Source organism: Sinohyriopsis cumingii, unplaced genomic scaffold, assembly GCF_028554795.1.
Source record: "Sinohyriopsis cumingii isolate HCF-2022 unplaced genomic scaffold, ASM2855479v2 utg002790l, whole genome shotgun sequence".
Classification (NCBI taxonomy): Eukaryota; Metazoa; Mollusca; class Bivalvia; order Unionida; family Unionidae; genus Sinohyriopsis; species Sinohyriopsis cumingii.
Genome location: NW_028316300.1, coordinates 137636 through 157884, shown reverse-complemented (window position 1 = coordinate 157884; position 20249 = coordinate 137636). Strand labels below are relative to the sequence as shown.

Below are 20249 nucleotides of genomic sequence, written 5' to 3'. Positions count from 1 at the left end.
TGTCTTAAACATGCTTCACCTGCTGGACACCATTTTAAAAAACATTATATAATCAACACTTTAATCCTAGAGACGCTTCACATGAACAAATACATGCAGTTTAAAGTGTCTGATGTGCTACTATAACATTAGTCTAGTTCCCTGACCAATTTCACTACTTCTAATTGAAACCCGGATCCAAATCAAACATGGATGAACAAATTTTCCGTATTTTTCGGCAAAGATCATTTTTTCGTAGTTTTTGTTAAATGCCTTAAGTCCATATTTTAAGGGTAAATTTCGTAAGACTTAAGGCAAAATCATAAGAGTTGGCAGGTCTGAAAATGGCATTAAACCCTATAACAACAACAACAGTGACCACTTGGGGTCATGTTCTAGTAACCTTTGAATTAGCCAATGGAAATGCAGCTTTCAGAAATTTGAAAGAAAATCAAATCATTTGGTACACAGTGATGCTCTTCAGCCACACTACTCTGACTTCCAAATGCAAAGATATAAGACTTCATCTAATTAGCTGATAAAATTAGCAATTATGGTTATAGCACAAATCAGAAAAAGACCCCTCAATAATTGGTTTCAGATATTCATGTAGAACAGTGGAGACATCATTTTAATCAGATTGTCTCCTGCACTAAATGATGCACCTGGCAACTTTTTGCAAAAACTTGTCCTGACAGAGAGGTCATTTGAGACGAGTCAAATGTGTAGGTGGGGAATCTGTGGGTTGTGTGTAGGAGAGAAACCGTACTGCAAAAGAAGGTCATAATTTGGGGTAATGTCCTGGGCTGGTCTACCAGCAGGTCAAGAAGATCACTGAAACACAATCACCAGTGTGACAGATGGGCAATTAAAATGATCTGAGCAGTGGAGTTTCTTACTTGGTGAAGCAACTGTGGGATCATCCTGAAGGGTGGGAAGACATAAGTGAACAGACCACCTTAAGTTGAAAGAATCTGCTGCACAGGCCCATCACATGTGGACAGGCAAAACAAAGGGGGAGCTTGTTGTTTAGCCTTGTTGCAAAGTCCATTAAGGGTTTTCACAAAAATCTATATGGGAAATTTGCTATGTATTAGTGCAGAAACAAATTTCTAAGACAATCTTTCCCCTCTTGGAAAGACTGTTGACCAAAATATCATTTTTTTCCAAGAAACTGGTGAATTTTGAAGGTAATCCCTTCCAAGACTGCCCTGTAAATGAGGTTCCAAGACTTCATGTGTGCCTTCTTGTTACCTTAGGTATTTTACCAACATATTGCCCAGCGACCACTTATTCTGTTGAGACACCCTTGTAGGGCTAAGAATACTGCCCTCATTTCCACATTGTTGATGTGGAGAGTAGCTTCTTCCCTGGACAATGAATCCTGATGTATCAGTCTATCAGGTTGCAGATAAGCACCCCAGCCAAAGTCTGATGTTTCTGTGAACAGACAAGAGTGAGGACTCTGGACAGCAACAGGTCCCGATTTGTCCACCAAATCAGATGATGGTGGAAATCCAGACCTAGAGAAATCAGACACTGTAACTGTTGCAGTTACAGTTTGTCAAATGGAGAAACTGCAAAGGGTACAGGTGCTGTCTGCCTGGGGAAACCAGGTCAGCTGCAAAGTTCAAGTTACCCAGAAAATAAAGAAATATAACATCAAAACAATGTGGTCTTGTATGTCATTGCCTCCAAAAAGATCAGGATCTTGTACCCTCTGCCCAATAGGACATGTACTAATCCATTTGTAAGGAAACTGATGACCACCAAATCTTGAGAAGGAATAAGCTGCAATTACACTAGGTTGGACAAAAAACTCATATTAGTTGCTATGGATGAAAACAAGACAGATCTAGACTGAGGACTAAACTGGCCATTGCAGATCAACTAATCAACAAAGGACCAGAGGATTGGAATCATCAGCAATCTTAATTGGGCTGCAACTAATCCCATGATCCTGGTAAAGTTCTCGATGCAAAGGCTATGATAGACCATATGTTGAGAGTAAAACTAAAATACTAAAATGTCCAAGCAGAACCAGAGGTACTTCTTCTGTTAGGATGAAAGCTAGAGAAGTGAACATACACATCCTGAAGATCAATGGAAGTCACCCAGTGACTGGATCTTATGGCATTCCTGACTGAGGCTGTGGTCTGTCTTGAAAGGTTCCTCCTACAAAAAACTCATTTTAAGGATGAAAGGTCAATAATTAGTCAAAATATTCACCCTTTGCTGGTACCAGTAAAATCCAGGAATAGAAGATTTTACAATTACCACTGAGCAACCTCTGTACTGCACCTATCCTTTTATCGCACAAGATTCAACAAATGGTAGTGAATGGGGAACCTTACTAGAAGAGGAATATCACAAAGGTGAAGATTGCATTCTTCTTTGATTATAGAGGACCACCCATGGTCCACTGGATGGTTCCCAAGAGTCTGAGGCCAGTCAGAATGATTTCACTTGTTTAGCTGATTTCAGTGGAAGAGTAGCAGGTGAGATGGACAGGTGTTGATGGTCTCCGAAGTCCTGAGAAGACATGGAGACAACAATTCTGCCAAAGAGGGGTCTGCCTCCTGGAAAGCAGCCCACAGATGGTTCTAACTGCACTCCAACGAGACCTTAGAAGAGTGCAAATAGCAACATACCTGTGGTGGTGGCTACTAATGACCTAGCATTTAGAGTTAAAGACTCCAGTATTTGATCTGGAAGGTGAGCCAAGGTCACCGTGGAAATACCCACTGGAATCCACAGTAGGAGGTTAAAGGGCCTGGAAGGGTGTGAACCCAATAAATAGTGCAGAGACCAAAGTGTCTCAAAGTGTGTGTGTGGGGGGGAGGTAGAATACCTCTTGCATTGTCTAGCAAAGTCCCAAACATTAGGGAAATGCTGCTCCTACCTCATGGAAGGGCATGAATCACTCTAGGGAGTGACTATGAGGGCTTTATACATCTCCAAAGAGACTTCCCAATCTGACGCCATGACTTGAGGAACTCAGTGGTGGAGAAACTTGAAAATTATGTAGATGAAAAAGGAAAAACCCCTTTTTCTACCCTTGTAAATGTTCAAGCAGAAGGGGTGGGCAGACCATCCAACCCTAACAAGATATTCTCAGTAAGGCAGTCAATTTTTTCCATAATTTAGACCTGTTTTCATTAAAGTGTAACAAAATATCATGTAAGACTAATGACAAATTGTAAAACATCGATTTAAAAGTTTAGTGTGATTCAAGACTGATGCAGTAACAGTAAACATTATGTTCAACTAAAACATTTGTAAAGTACCCTTACACCTCATTTACCCTGTTACAATTTCTTGCCATCTCTCAACTTTACATAATCTTAGCCTTTTATTTCAATTTCTCCTGGTGATGGAGATCATCTCTTCCTCTGTGAGACATATTCAAATCAACACAAGATTTTTGCACTTCCTACTTTTTCCCCCAAAGAATACAAAAATTCCTTTTTATTCTTCTTTACTGAATTATTATAACTGTTTAAGAGGTTTACTGTCCCTTTCGTTCTGAATATGTATAGCTTTTTGGACACCATTTTTAGAGACTTTATAAGCAATAGAGGTCATGCAGATATTTTGCCAAACAAAGATGTGCAATTCAAAGTATCTTTGGTACCTCTGTAAGGTTAGTCTGGTTTCCTGACCAGCTTTACTGAATTTAATATGAAACATGGATCCAGATCTAGCACAGGTAAGCTAGTACCCTGATTTTACTATCACAACCTTATTTCTAGAATTGTTGCTTTTTTACAGCAAGTCCACGTTTTTAGGATTAATTCTGTAGAACATATAATCAAATTGTAAGGGTTGGCAGGTCTGAAGTGGGTTCTAATAGAATTTCTTGTGCCCACCCCTCCCCCTTCTGCTTTGGCACTGCTTAAAGAGAAAAATCTGAAAAACGAGCATAAAACTTCTTAGAACTTACCTGTTTTTAGGTGTTGATTACATTAAATGAATTTAAACAACTGATGCATTAATTAAAATAGGACAGCATCATTGTATCTTTTTTTCTATTTTTTTAAAGATGGTAGCAACACTATTACCAAGTACTGATGACAAAAATTAGCAAACATGTCAGCTTGGTAAGATGCTGATAATAAAGTAATAATAATAAGAAATACTATCCTAAACTGACTTTTCGGAATGGAAGGTGTTCAATCACTAAAATGCACATAAATGAAAAAAGGACTGGTTTGTGACCTCCTTCCAAAAAAGAAAAGCAGCAAGTCATACTGAATAGCGAGTCATACTGAATGGAATTTGAATTCTGTTGATTCACTGCTGTATTATAACAATAAGACATAATCAAGATGAGTCCACAAACCAGATTAGCAAGGATAGGGACAACTAAATACGTACCCAGCCAGACAAAGGAACAAAATGATTCTCAAGCATAATAATAGCTATGCTGACACCCATGTTGGGAAGTAACCTAAATTCAAGGTTAGCCAATAATGTTTGAGTATATTCCTACAAAATTAAAATTAACTGAAAGGTAATTTCATATAGTAAAAATGATCCATGTAACAAAAATGCTTAATTCATGATGCATGACTCACAGCAAATGCAATTTTCTCCTTGATCTATTTCTAAGCAGCCTTATAATGACAGTAACTGGAAAATATTGTTAGGTTAGTGTACACAGGCCCAGGTCATGGGTTGGACCAGAAATCTTTATGAATTCTCATCATAAAATTGTCTGGAAAACAATAAGCTGCACAGTAGCAACAAGTTATACATTAACATATTTCATGTAATTTTTCGTACCTGAAAACTAATGTGTTTTTTTTCACATATGAAAATTAATGTTCAAAAAATTAGTTATAATATTGGGGAAATGATCATGTATAAAAAAAACAACACAGAAGATTCCAAAATATTATACATATTATCCATATTTCAGATGTGTCATTAGGAAATGAACGTGCATAACATGATATTCGTATTCTTACATCTCGTAAATGAAACACAAGAGAGATTTTAGCCCTTCTTAATGCTCCTTTGCTTAACGCACCTTATTGCTCCTGTTTGGCTGAAGCTTTTGTCAAAGAGAGAAAATAGTCAATGGAAATTAAACAAAATGATAATTACATATATGGAAGCTTCCATTAAAAAACACACTCAACAGCAATACATTTTACATATTTTGATCAAGTTCAAAAAACTTGTCACCCTATCAGACAGCAGAATGCCTAACTTAAACTTGCACACATTTCTCTGAATAAAAAACTTTGCTGATGTCATGGCTTTCAATTCAATGTGGATTTCTCTTTTTTTCTTCATATTTAAGATGCTGGTAGAAAGGCAAGAGGTTTTATGATGCTCCTATGTAATTTCATGCTAACCTGTTCACTTTTTCCAGGTACTGGATCCCACATTGGCAGTGCTCCATGAAATATATTTTTGCAAGTTTTCAGCTTTCCAGGTCCTGTAGTAATAAATTGTCCTAGGTTTAGGCAATTATGCTTCCTGCACTCATCCTGAAGTTCTGGTCCTGCTGCAGCAAGTATTGCCTTGGAGACAAATCCATGTTGCAAATCAAGACTACAATGTGTTGTATTAACAATGACATCAGCCTGATAAAGGGGAAAAAAAGGTATTGAATTATCATTTAGTTGCAAACAGAAAATATATTTCTATGAAACTGAATAACTTTAGGTGTAGAACTAAGGACTTTAAGGTTGCAAACAGATTTATTTTCCAATAGTTAAAAAACAGTATTTCAAACTACTTCATTAACATTAAAATTTTTGATAAACTGATGACTTATCCTACACTAGAAGCTGATGGAAGAGACTGACATATACTTTCCATGTCAAGACATACCACATGAAAAACACAATTTTCAACAACCAATCCTGCAAACATGATCATATTTATAAAAACATAATTTCTAATAAATATTGTGAACAAGAGTACAAAGAACAGAACAATCTACCCCTATCCTATGTTTAATAGTCTGCTATGTAGATAACATAAATTTTTGTACAAAAAAATAGGTTTCTTCCTTACCCTATGTGTAAACCATCTACAAAGTTTGGTCTGGGTCTGTGCTATAGAACTAATGTGCAGAAATTGTTTTTCTTCTTTGGTCAGAGCAACCTTGAATACTTTCTTTCCTGCTTCATATCATTATGTCAATATGGTCTATCCTTACACCCCCACCCCCACCTCCCATGCAAGTCATCCTCTATAGTCCAATTATGTGACGTAACTTTTGTTATTGAGAAGAAATAATTTATGTTCTTTAATTCAGTGACCTTGACCTTTAATCTTTTGATGCCAATGTCAATGACCATCTCATAAGTTCTTATGTTTTATAATGAACTGAGCTAAATATTATTCCATGCCTCACCTTCAGTTCATGTACAAATAAAAAAACAGAACTTAATGTTTAGTGCTAAATAATTATATATATATATATATATATATATATATAGAGAGAGAGAGAGAGAGAGAGAGAGAGAGAGAGAGAGAAAGAGAGAGAGAGAGTTTCATGGTTTTATGGCACCTTAGCACAGCAGTGGCTATATGTTGCCAAAAGGGTAAAGCTCAAGGAAAGTACCAATACATTCTTACAAAATACTAGGAAAATAAGCATTAAGGACAAGAAGATAAAATATAAAACATAAGGACATTTTAAATTTCAGTAAACATATATAAAATAAGAGAGAGGTAACACAAGTTACCTTTAAAACATCCCTAAAATCAGTTGCACAAACTGTATTCCCTTAAAAGTGCACAATTTTCACAGATGGCATATCATCATACACTTTCTCCATGCAGTTCAAGTCAAAATACTTAAGCTGTCTAACAGGGAGGAAATCAATATACTCAACAAGGAATGTCGACACTGGCAAGGTATGTATTCTGGCTGAAGTTCACCTTCAGGAGGCGTGCCCCAGTCAGAAATGTGTATTATACATAAACGACAGAAACCACTTAATCTCTCTGATTTGTTCTATATCAGAAAAGCCAATAATGGGTTCGATGATTTTAAGTTTGTGGAATTTTCATTCCACATATATTGCCAATTATGATGAGCATGCTGATTTATACATGTTTCAATTTGGTATACAGAATCTTCCAATCGGAAAAGTATGAATGTTTGCTTTATCTGCCTTTCATTATTCTTTATACCAGTGAGACTAGGCAGCCAACAGTACAAAATAGTTTTCCCAGACTGAAAGAGTACATCATGTTTCTGCAATATCTCAGATATTAACGGGTTAACAGATTTAAGATTATGCAAGGCTTTTAATGTAAAAATGAGTTCAAAATGATGAGATTTGTTTTGGAGAGATTTCATTGTACTTTAAAGCTGTCAGTATGGTTGTCATTTTTCACCAAAAGTGCAGCCTTTATCTGGTAACTGGCTCAAGATGGTTCCATGGAGTGTTGAATTTACAACTGTTCCAAAGAGCATCTCCATCTTAAGAGGCAAATATTTTTAAAATTTCTTACTGGGTCCAGTTAGACCTTACACATCTCCAAAGTGGTGTTCCTACTAAGATGAAGAAATTCTGTCAAGAGCTCTATTAATATGATACGATGCAAGTGCTGAAGAGACACTGGAGACAATGATTCTTTCCTTCAAAGAACTGAATATGAGACAATCATCTCTAGCGTGTAAGCACCAAGGCCTTCAAGATTTTACCTGGAGGTTAGCCCAGACTCCAGCCAATATCTCATGTGGCACACCTTAGTCAAGGGGAGAAATGGTGGGCATAAGGGACAAAGCTGAAGAATGAACTTGATAGCTGGAGGCAGAAACCAGCAGCCAGAGCATAGGCGGTGGGACAGACCACCCTATACACTGCCTGGCAAATTTAGATGAGAGGAGGCCCCAGAAAGAATCTCCAGATGTTGAGAATCTTCTTGTCCTCAGTGCAAAAAGGTCACAGACCACCATAAAGGAAATGGCATTGTTGTCCTAAGCTCACAAACACAATTGCAGAGGAATGCCCTTCCCAGTATCTCTGTCTGGAGAGGGTCATGTTCAAACAGATTTCTGATGTCCAGAAACCATTCATGGGGGTATAGTGATGGGGCTAAACCTAGAAGCAGTCCTCCTAGGCAAATGAGATCAGTGATCCCTTCTAGACCATCTAGGAGGTGAATGGTGGTTCTCTTTAATTTTGTCATTCAAGGTAAGATTCAATGAAGCAGGTCCACGGCCCATTATGTCTGCCCTACCTTGAAACCAAGGCCAAGATCTCCATAACATGGTGGGAAAGAAGACTCAGTTCACAGAAAGTGGGGTCCCCACATTTTGTAGGGATTAAATGGGAAGATAAGGAAGAGGGAATGTCGATCTGATCCTGATTCCTAGTCAGGCATGTACAACCCAAGTTCCTGTCCTCATAAAGATTAAATGGTAAGACAGGAACAGGAAAGTACTGACCCAATAATTGTCCTCTGACCAATTATCAAAATGCAGTGACCTGTGACTGATGCTTTGAAGCCCAGTTATCAGCGGATGACTTGTGACTGATGCTTTGAAGCTCAGTGATCAATGGATGACTTGTGACTGATTACCAGTTGCCAGAGAAAGACCAGTCCAGTTCTGACGATTTCTTAGACAACCCCACATTAAATATATCAAATCAAACTCATTGCTTGTCCCTCTCAGGAAGGCACAATCCACTCATCTCTGTTACCAGGGTGATGCTCATTCCTAATGTGCCACTTGTTCTCTGGCATGTTTGCTCCACTGGGAGGGGAATTGATCCCTAACCTTTATAATTGCATCATAATGAATCTCTGGGATCCTTGGCCTTTATGTGATCTCCAAACCACTGTGGTAGTTGTTTGTTCCTGCCACACCCAGTTGTCTTTCCCAACATGAGAAGAGATCCAGGCGAATGGAGAAGGTAAACTACTGATGAGGAGGAAGAGAGTCCCTTCTCGCTCCTTCTGCATGTATGTGTTGTGATTTTCTGTGAAGTCTCAAATTTGATCTGTCCAGAGGCACCAAACTGGACATCTGTCTATGCATGTACAACCAGTGTACAATGGGTGTGTGGGGGGGGGAACTGTCCTACTGTGGCCTTCATGTGGGTGTAACTTACCCTCACCCTGCAATATATATAACTCTGAAAGCAAAAACAAAATTGCACACACAAAAAATCCAGAATCCATGATTGTAGAGAATATGTATCCTAGCACTGAAACTATTAAGGGAAATAAACTGATCTTATGAGAGATAATAAATCACTCTACCTACAAAATTAACCTCTGACCAACATTCATTATTCAGCAAAGAAATATGTTTATTAAAAATTAATTTTATTATAAAAAATTATTCTTATTATTCTTAAAATGTAAATTGACTAAGTTATATAAATTATACTACTGCAGATATTTATATTTGTATTTCAATTTCTATTTTCTTCTATAAAAAAAATTATAAATTATAAAAAAGACATGCCTTTCTATGAATGTTTGAGCACACAAACATTTGATAATTGCCATCAATTATGACCACATTCAGCTGATCGTGTGGATAACCACAAACCTTTATCTATCCAAGATTCATGAAGATTTTGAGAAAGGAATAAATCTAACTCATTGATTTAGACAATATGGATATCAACCATCAGAATTACAAAGCACCAATGACACCTTTTCACCATTATCAATTGAAAAATTGATGAATCATTTCAAAATGTATTACTTCAACAACTGCCTTGTCTGAGCAAAATGTGTCTAATTATGCTCAGTGACTGGTTAATCAATCAGCATTGCTGAGAAGTGGAAATAGGTCAAATCAGTCTGAAATACTACTTGCTAAGTAAGGTGCAAAAGACCTTCAAAATTAGTATAATGAATCCAAAAAGCACTGAAATAAAGCAAAAACTGATGAGATAAAGACTCATTGGACAGAAAAGGGTATGTTATTGGCCTAAGAGACAAAGACAATTGTCCAAGGAAAACAAAAACATTCCATATGTTTAACTGCTGTAAGCTAATGAGTCAGACTCTCACTACTGTTTTTATAATTCTGTTGGAAATAACTGTCAATTACAGCTTTTTCCAATGAAATCTGTTTAAATTACCTCTATTTTCAAGATAACCAATCTCTGAAGGATCATGAAAAATGTAGCTTCAATAGGTTTCAACAAATCACATACATTGTGTATTATCTCACAATATAAGATTCCAATTGTTCAAAAGTAGAGACATTAGTTTCAAGAAAAAACTGTAAATGCTGAAACACGATTTTTAAAAATTGTCTTCTTAGCGAAATATTTTTGTCATGATTTCATTACAAGTAACAGTGAAACTTCTGCTCATCCAGATCTCTCTATAAACTTTGGAAATAACTTTTTGACACTGAACTATCAAACATAGCTTTGATTTCACCAGGTACTCATTTTTTCTTTGTTGCCTTGCTACCCTTCTGATCACATTTGTAAATGACTAGGATAATTTAAGGTAGTTTAATTGTTACTTACACAAAAATATTTTTAACAGTGTTCAAATGGTATATTCAAATGAGTTAACCTGACACACAATCATAACCGCCAGCTCTTACACAGTTAGGATTTTCAAGCCTTATTCGAAACAAAAAGACATAATTAATGCAATAATACAATGTAGGTATGCTTTTAACTGAGAGTAACAATACAACAAATACATCCACAAATTAGAGATCAAAATACAACGGCAGTTATTTAGGTTCTCACAGAAACATTCACAGACATAGCTGTAAGAGAAGACTGCCATTTATCATGTTTGAATACAAGAGAGCATATCACATTTATGATGACTACGCTGAAACCAAATTAAAATAAACAACTAAAACACAATCTTTACAAGATAAATCTTATTTCATTACAGTTTTTCTCTTCAAGTGATGCCAATATTACATATTCATTTTTCCTCCTATAAACCCTAAGATATTATGCCAGAAGCTGATCAAAGGCTGAAATCTAAAAACAGCATGCAGTCAAAATTTCAACATTTGAAGATCAGCAGTTTTCTCATCAAGAAAGGGGAATGTGCAAAACATGCAAAAATATAAAATATTTAAAATAGAGTGACAATATGCGTATCCCCCATGATTTTCCTATCGAGGTCATTTGGGGGAATTTTAAATTTGAATTTACTTCACTTTGATTTACTCCAAAAATAAAAATGTAATCCAGGCGAATCAGAGAATGTAAATGCACATTACTGTTCATTGTTTCAATTGCATGTTCTTGTACCTGAAAACTGAGTTTTAAATTGAAAGTCAAGATAATACTTAGCAACACTCCTAAAGCATACAAAGAGGTTAATCATTGTATATAAGTCTTTAGGCTGGCACTAACGATTACCAAAGGTGCAGCCCAGAAGTCCATTTAATGAACACTGCATGAGATTTATGACACAAAGGAACATATCATTTAGTCAGTATGATCTTCATCTTTGACCTTTGGAATCTGAAATCAATAGATGCTAAACAATCCAAAAAGTTTGGTATTTCTTCTTTTAGTCTTTTGTAAAACACAATTTTCTTTTTGGATTTCATCTGACTTTGATTTCTGATTTTTTATGCCCTAAATTAATAGGTGTGTTCCTTGCAAGTCACCTATAAAGTTTATGCAATACAAGGTCAATTTCACAGTCCCTGAAAAAAGAACAACAATTCCACAAGACAATTTAAGTTCTTTATGAACTAACTGCTTCTTCTTTCAGGGACTGTGATGTTGACCTTGATCTTCTCACCTTAAAATGAATATCTTTTATGTCTTCTTTGTCTCAAATGTAAACCATCCACAAAGTTTGTCAATGCAAGTGAAAAAGAACTCAGAGATATAGTGTGGAACCCATTTTTATATTGTCATTATGTCAGAGTGACACCATTCCATTGATGTTTTGAGCATAAACATCAATAAGTGTCTTTTTTTATCTTCTATGAAAGCCATATTACAAAGTCTGGTCAAGGTATCTGGTATACAAGTCAAGTTATGATGTGGAAACTGTTTTCCTTCTTTCAGTGCCATGAGTCAAGATCAAGATATCAATAGGTTCCTCCTTGCCCTAAATGCAAGCTATTTACAAAGATGAGAATCTGAGGTAATGTGCAAATATTAAATAGGAAAAACAGATAGATGGGCAAAAAAACATAATACACCCACTTTATTGCTGGCTTAAAAAATGAGCAAATATAAATTTTATGTTTAAATGGGGACTGTTCACATTCATCCTTCATATTTCATTATTTCTGTGGGTTATCTATATTCCTGACCCACCAAAGAACAAAGGGAAACATTTACTCTTGTATTCCAAATTCGTAATAAAATTATCTTCAATATAGTCACTTATGCACAGATGCACAAAAACTGTGCCAAGTGTTGAAACCAACATGTCTAACTAATGGTGCCAACTTCCTGCTTACAGCATTAAATTTATCATGGAAAAAGATGCTGATTCTCACAGAAGAATGATATTTATTTCCTCACTTACTTCTACATTATGTAGCTGGTCATGTCTGAGTTCTATCTTGATGTAATTTTGTCCCTTTAGTCCTGAAATATGCAATATTAAGTCATGAGAATATTTGATATAATACAAAGATGTAAATATTAAACACAGTATAAAAAAGATAAGAATTAGAATATAAAATAATCCCTGTGCAAATGGTGAAAAGACCACCTGTTAGTTCAACTAAAAATATATAATCAGGGATCCCAACAGTCTAACGACTCTTGCCAGACTTTTGTCCCCCAAAATTAATGCTGGGCAATATATCTGTAAAATTTAAGATAAAAATATTCAAGGAATCATAAATAGTTGTGACAAGTAAGAAAACGTTAATATACCTAATTAATAAATGCAACTGAAAATGTGTCATATTTGGTTCTTAACTTGCTACTGCTTTAATATTTAGCATTAATACTTTCATTCAATGATTCATTGCTTTACAATTTCTAACTGGTACCTGGCCTAAATTGGCAAGCCATTGTCACAAGTACCTGAAGTCTTTTATCAGTAAAGTTTCTCCTTAAACTAATTATTTATACAAATCAATCTGAAATGACTTGTGCTCTCCTGTCCAAAAGTTTCTCCAGAAATTCAATATAACTAAGTTCTTCTATTTAACTGCTAAATGTTGAAACCATTTCTGATATTCTTGAGCAATGCAATATTAAATTAGCCACTGTAGCAGTCATATTGGATGCAAGATTGGAACTATTATCATTAAAGACAAAATATAGTATTTGTACACCTTCCCATTTGTTTGTACCCCATTAGATTTAAAAATGAAAAACATCAATAATATAAAAAATCCATAAAACTTAGTCCTTTATTTGCCAATGTATAATTTCTAACCTGACTGTCACCAGGGGGTCCCTAACACTGTCAGCTTCCTGGTGTTTCAAAGCAAATATAAGCTTGCTGTGTAAACAAGCATAAAGACTGCTCACTGTTCTTTTCTGCTTTCCAGAACAGTCCATTACAGTCAAAACTATGTTGTGTACATCCAATATTTGCAATGTCTAGTTTAATTATTTCTAAGACAAATTTAACAAATAATGGAATGAAGGAACTACTGTATTTGTTCAAAGAGATGCAACTCCAAAATTTAAGGAATTACTGAGATTATCAAAGATGGTGAACAATCACATCTGTTGCTTGAAAACACGGACTTACCAATGCAAATATGTTGACTGTGTTACTAAAGAAACTCCCATCTGAAATACCAACAAGCTGACAGTCATTGGGTCCCCCGGTGATAATCAGGTTAGAAACTATAAATTAATGAATGAAATTTTTAAGTTTGGTGCATTTTTTTTTATCTCATTGATGTTTTTAGTTTTAAAATTGGCAGGGAGTCAAAACAAATGGGAGAGTGTGAGAATACTAAAGGCACCATTAGAAAATTATTGGTGAAAACTCTTATATGACCATCCATTCATGAGAAATTATTGACAAGATTTTCAATATGGTCATTTTTTCAGGGATATTTGAGGTCAGATCATCATCATTTTCATCCAAAACCAAGTAGATTTCATATTTAGACCTTTGGTGAAACCCCATGTCAATATGACTTTCCATTTAGCAGGAGCAGCAATAACAAGACATGGCCACAATACTTGTCAGATCAGCACCATTTTCATTTTGTAACAACTAGACATCACAAGATGTCTTCTGGTGAAAACCAACTGCTGCTATGTCTTTTCATCTAAGCAGGAGTAGTGATAAGATTTTCAAGATGGAAGTTGTTGTAGTCATATTGAGTGTCTTACTGGCACAATATATATTTAAGACCAACTAGATACCATAAGAAGACTTCCAGATGGATATGAGTTTCTATTCAGGAGTACCAATAGCGCAATTTTCAACTTGTCTGCTGTGACGGCCATATTGAACGTCAACTTAGCGCCACTTTCATTTAGGTCAAACAAAACAGCGTAAGACAAATATAGGTGAAAATCCTTTGTTGATGTGTGTGACCATCCATTCGGGTGGAGTAGCAATAACAAGATTTTAAACATGGCTCCTGTGGTAGCCATACTGAAGGTTCAGCCAGCACCATTTTCATTTTGGACCAACTAGGCAACATATAAAGGTCTTTTAGTACTACAACTTACATGACAATATGACCATTCATTCTGGAGTAGTGATAACAAGATTTTCAAGTTGGCAGCTGTGATGGCCATATATTCAATTTTCAAGCACAATCACTTTCATTTAGGGCCAATCAGACCATGGGATGGAATAATGCGTAAAGTTTAATGGCAATCCTCAAGAAGTTCATGGGACTAGCAAAACCAAACCTGTGCTAGAGGATGGACAGGTGTCAGATGACAACAGCCATTCCATGTGCTCTTCTTAGAGTTCTTGATGTAGTAGAGAGAAGCCAGTTGTTAAGTGGTGGTCAAGTACCTCGTGAATACACATTACTTGAATAGGAAGTTATAGATTTTTATTACCTGCACAGCTCTTAAAACTTCGCCAGATCAAGGATTGAAGTCATTTGCTCTTCACATTAAACAACTGAAAACAGTAACTTACTCAAACACTCTCAACATTATCAACAGTGCAAAGGCACTCTTAGCATCTTTTAGTAACTTGATTAACCAGGGATACAAACAATTTATATTTATCACATGAAATTAAACAGGGTCATTTTCTTGGCGCTAGATATATTACTATGTATATACAAGGGTGCTTCACCTCCAGTTCATTTTAACCATGTGTGTTTTTAAAGGGGCATGTTTGTTCACTATACTGATGAACAATCTCTGCCCAAGTATCTAAAATATCATTAATATCTTCAAAGATTTGGACTGTATTACATGGAATCTGTTTCAGATCTTCCATGAATTTAACAGTATTAAAGTTTTGAAAAGATCTATAAGTAATGGATTTATGGATATTATGTTGTTTTTTTAATTGCCACTGACTTTACATGTTAGAAAAATTGCAAAGTGTTCACTTAAACCAATCTTTGGAACTATTCCTTCCAAAACATGTTCTTTTATATCGGTATAAATATGGTCAACAAGCATTTTAGAGGTAGGTTGGTTCATTTACTACTTGCTCCATACCTCATGAAGCAATTAAAATCCATATCCAATTCACTTTTATTTGATCATTGAGAAGGTCTCTGTTTATATCACCTTGAATGTAAAATTCTTTCTCTTCATTTGAAATTCTATCTACTTGAAGTTCAAATATTCACACCAATCAGTATGTGATGATGGGGGTTTGTACACAAAACCAAATAAGTTGGGCTTAGCTTTTTCTGGAGTGATCTGTAACCAAATAGATTTAATTTCCTGTATTTCTAGGTCTTCCCGTCTTTTGACATTAGTACCAGTTCTAACATTTACATTAGCAGCCCACCACTACCTGCTTTCCTATCCCTTCGATAAGGTTTGTCATGGCCATTGATGAGTACTAGAAATTTTCACCCTGTTTTTCTGTCAACAATGTTTCCGAGAGTCCAAATAAATGGATACTATTATTTGGAGAGGTTGGCAATAACTTCACTTGATTGATCTTACCATGAAAACCCTGAATATTTAAATGACCTATGTGTAAACCCTTACTTATCCTAAGAAACTCCTAAATTCATGAGATTAACATCAATACTATTAGAGGCACTCAGGGAGACATTAAAAGAATTAAAACTATGTTCACAATGATCATGATCGTTACAACTCTCATTACTGTAAAAAAAAAATAGTTTTTCTACATTAACTGCATTTTCTACTTTTATAATCATTGTATAAATCTGAACTATCAATCATATTTGAATCTGACAGCTGGTAAGTTTCCACATTCAGAACATGCATCAGCAAGGGGATCAAATCTGTTTTGACAAGGGATGCCTGGTGAATATGACAGTCCTTGATACATAGATAGATTAATCCTCATTCTGAATAGAGTCTTCCTGTGGAGTTGAGATGGCCTCATTGCCCTTTTCCTATTCCATAAATCAAGTTTGTCATTTTGGCTTTGTGTCCAAATTTACCACACTGATGGCATTGTATTGGCTGTCTGTGTTTAAATTCCTACAGTGCTGAAAGTTTGGTCTCACCACAGTAACCACATCTCAAAGTATACTGACTGTATCAATATGGCTATATATAGTCAAAGGTTTCTCTCTCTGGGCAGCTAATTTAACCTTCTCATTTATTAGCTTGTCAATTTGTTTTTGCATCTTGCCCACTTGCTTCTGGAGTGTTTGTATAACAGTCAGCAGCAGGTCAGTATTACACATACATGGAGAGAGCTGACTATGATCTCTAGTAGGGCCCTCTGTAGGTGGTGTAGGACACACAGTACTAATTCAACTCCAATAGTAAACATATGGAGACACCATCATATTCAAAATTCAATAACTTAAAATTTCTGGGTGCTGATGATGAGACCTATAATTCACCATGCACATCTAACCTTGGTGCAAGCATATGTATGGAGAACACCATATGAATCGCGGCATTTTGTTTACATATATGTGCATGAAACACATGTTATTGATTCTGCACCAAATGAATCAGGTGCTAACTTTCATTATTCAGTACTCCTGAATCAAGCCTGTTAGAATGCTAAAATTGCTTCAGTAGAAATTTGTCTATATTTTTCTTAAATTACATATAGGATAAGCTCTCAAAAGATATTTTTACTAAAATTTTAATTTTCATTATTAACCAATTATGGACCACACAACCCGTAAATACTCTATTATTTCTTCACCCATTTCTTGACTGGTTCACAGTTCTTCCATATAATTAGTACCATGTGTCCTGTAGGGATCAAAGTATTGATAGTGCTATTCATAGCAGGAACCCTAGAAAATGGGTCAGCCCTCTCATCAGATATTTCCTGGTTTCTATGACTACAACTCTCATTTGAGTCCACCATATCTAATAAACATTTGGAACTGAAATTATCCTCACTCACAGTGGATTGTAAAAATAGATCGGTAGCCATTCAGATGAAGTTCTTATCTTTCCATTTCAATGATCCTAAACCCCTCACCTCTATCAGACTTAAAATTTACCACAATAAAAACTAAGTACACATTTAGACCATCAGCATGTGTTGTAATAGTAAACTTGGACTGGGATGAATCAAATGTGAATTCCTAATTTTAATTTGTTCCAGGAACTGATGGAAAAATCTAGTTGTCAAAAATGTTATTGTGAAATTGGTTGAATTTAAATGTTTCACGTTGTAGATAATACTCTCTAAATAGTCCTTAACAGGAAGGTCTTGCTCTACATCAGACGATCCTTCAAATGAAAAATGTTCTGAGTTAGAAGAGTGTGAGGAAGTTGACACAAATGTGATTGATGAATCCATGATGGAAAATATTCATTATAAAGTTTGATGTTTAGTATGCTATATTTCAGTATTATTATGCTAAGAATTAACTGTAGTGGTCAAAACAAATACAGAGTACAGCGGCAAGTGATGAAAAGCAGTTGAGTTGCAAGGCAGCTGGTTATCACAAATGAATTCAGATTGATTTGTTGTTGCTGAGTGAAATGAAAGAAACAGAATCAGTATCACACTACATATGGATCAAGGATCTTGGTTGGCTGCTACCCGGTACACCAGCAAGCATAACAGCAAGAAATATCCATGCAGACATTGCATGCATGCATTTAAGACTCAAGAACTGCTCACCAGACATTATTTTTATTGAGATGGTATCAGTGAAAAACCACAGAGCACATTCATGCCCTAACCTGGTAAAAACACTGTCAAATTCACTGCAGTACAGCGAAAGATGAAAGTCCCATATCTACACAGATTTTGAATGCCTGAATGTTGCAGATGCAGACACTGCTAACAACAAAGACACAAATGTACCTGATGATACTGAAACATGCTGTGCAATTGTAATAACAAATTCCTTGTGGATTTTGTTATGTAGTGCTAAAGATGTGATGGCAAAACAGCTTGGAACATTAACACTCCACACACTGTGGAAGTGTTCCTCAGATCGAGGTCAAAGCATAATGGATTCTGCAGCAGCTCGATTCACCAGCACACATACTTACTACTGGTGATAACATTCTCAAGTTTGCTGCAGCCATTCACTGTTGGATTTGCAAAAAAGCTTACACTGACAAAAAAGCAAAGCCAGTTCACTGACAATGTTCAAAGCCGATACAGCGATGAAAGTAAATGTCCTGGATCCAAGTTTGTGATCACTGTCATATCACTGGTGCACACAATGCATGTAACTTGCAGCTGAGAATTTACCCCAACAAAACCAAAACTCCTGTAGTGTTTCATAACCTGCATGGGTGACTGATTAGCATGATCCCCAACAACATGGAAAAATACATTTCAGCTGCTTCAATTGCAGTTTATTGATTTGGTCCAGTTTATGAATTTGTCCCTGGATAAGTTAGGGAGCAACCTGACAGCAGAGAACTTTCAAAATCACTCGTTGATACTGTCCCACCAACATGGACCTAATCTAGAGGAAAGGCATGTATCCGTGCAAGTACATGAATGACTAGAGCAAATATGCCAAAACTCAGTTGCCACCAATTAAAACATTTTCTTCATTGTTGGTACACTAGAGCATTTCCTCTTGGTGACTATGAACTATCACAATCCGTATCTGTACACTGATGCGTTGTTGCTCGCCAACATGTTTGAGGCATTTTGTGAATGTATATAAGCTTGATCCCACCCATTACATTTTGTCACTGGGTATGGGATAGGATATATTTCTGTCCAAGGCCAAAATCGAGCTGGAATGCCACTGATGCTTTTGATGCCAAAAATAATCTGGTGGTGTACAACAATGTGATGATCAAGAATCAAGTCAAACATTTTCACAAAGCTGGCACAAAAAGATGGACGTGACTTTTTGATTCAGTGAGATGCCCTTGTACCAAAAGTGATTCATGACACCTGTAACATGCTGCTGATATTTTGTGGCACTGTTATGCATGGTCTTGGAAACATTCATTGGACTTTGTGCTCAACTGACCATTCGTGGGAAGAATTTCATGACATGCTTGCATGGATTACCTCAAAGCCACATAGTTTTCTCACGACTGATTTAACTAGCAGGCCATGCAAGTATCATGCTGGTTTGAACACGTGTTTCATGCATATGCATCAATTTAACAAACAATCAGTGAAAAATAAAAAGTGTCTGGCAGTGATATTATAGAATCATCCGAAAGACACAGCTGTGAAGCCATTCAAGAACAGCGAGAACTGATTCAAAAGTAATCAAAGACTGCAAAAATAAAAATATGTTACAGTTGTGACAGAGTGCATGAGAAGATCTCACGGTGTGGTTTGAACAAACATTTGCGCTGTTGATTAAACCCACCAAAGAAATGGCTGAGGCCACCAAAACAACAATACGAGTAGGAGCACTTCCAGGAACAGAAGCAGGTCAATTCATTAAATAGCCAAACACTAAGGATACAAAAAAGCCACAAGAGCAATTGCAGAGACAATGACACGTTTGCCTGAGGTGATCGAGGAAGTCAAAAAAGATGTTGAAGAACTTGAAGAGATTCAGAGAATACTTGCCAAAGGTACAGAGACATTTAGTGACAACATGAGAGGCAAGTTGCCAAAATACCAGACATACCACCTAACTATAAATTAGAGCTGTCAACATTGCCTCAATTTTTAACAAAGTAGCACACCTGAGGCATTTTTGAAAATTCTATGCATGTCACTCTTGACAGACCTCCTGACTGGAAAGAGTACATAATAAAAACACCAACAAAGACACATGATAAATAAATAAATAGGGGATGGCTTAA

General features: G+C 36.1%; 1 protein-coding gene across 1 annotated transcript in view; it reads right to left on the bottom strand.

Moving 5' to 3' along the window:
- Window positions 1–17802, bottom strand: part of LOC149770060 (protein mono-ADP-ribosyltransferase PARP15-like) — a 46292-nt gene extending 28490 nt beyond the window's left edge. The window contains exons 1-4 of the mRNA XM_089949460.1: window positions 17685–17802; window positions 12451–12512; window positions 5343–5573; window positions 4357–4467 (exon numbers count right to left, since the gene is read on the bottom strand). Of these exons, the coding sequence (XP_089805586.1) occupies window positions 4357–4467; window positions 5343–5573; window positions 12451–12512; window positions 17685–17802 (522 nt within the window). The remainder of the gene's footprint in view (window positions 1–4356; window positions 4468–5342; window positions 5574–12450; window positions 12513–17684) is intronic.
- Between the last annotated feature and the right edge of the window lie 2447 nt (window positions 17803–20249).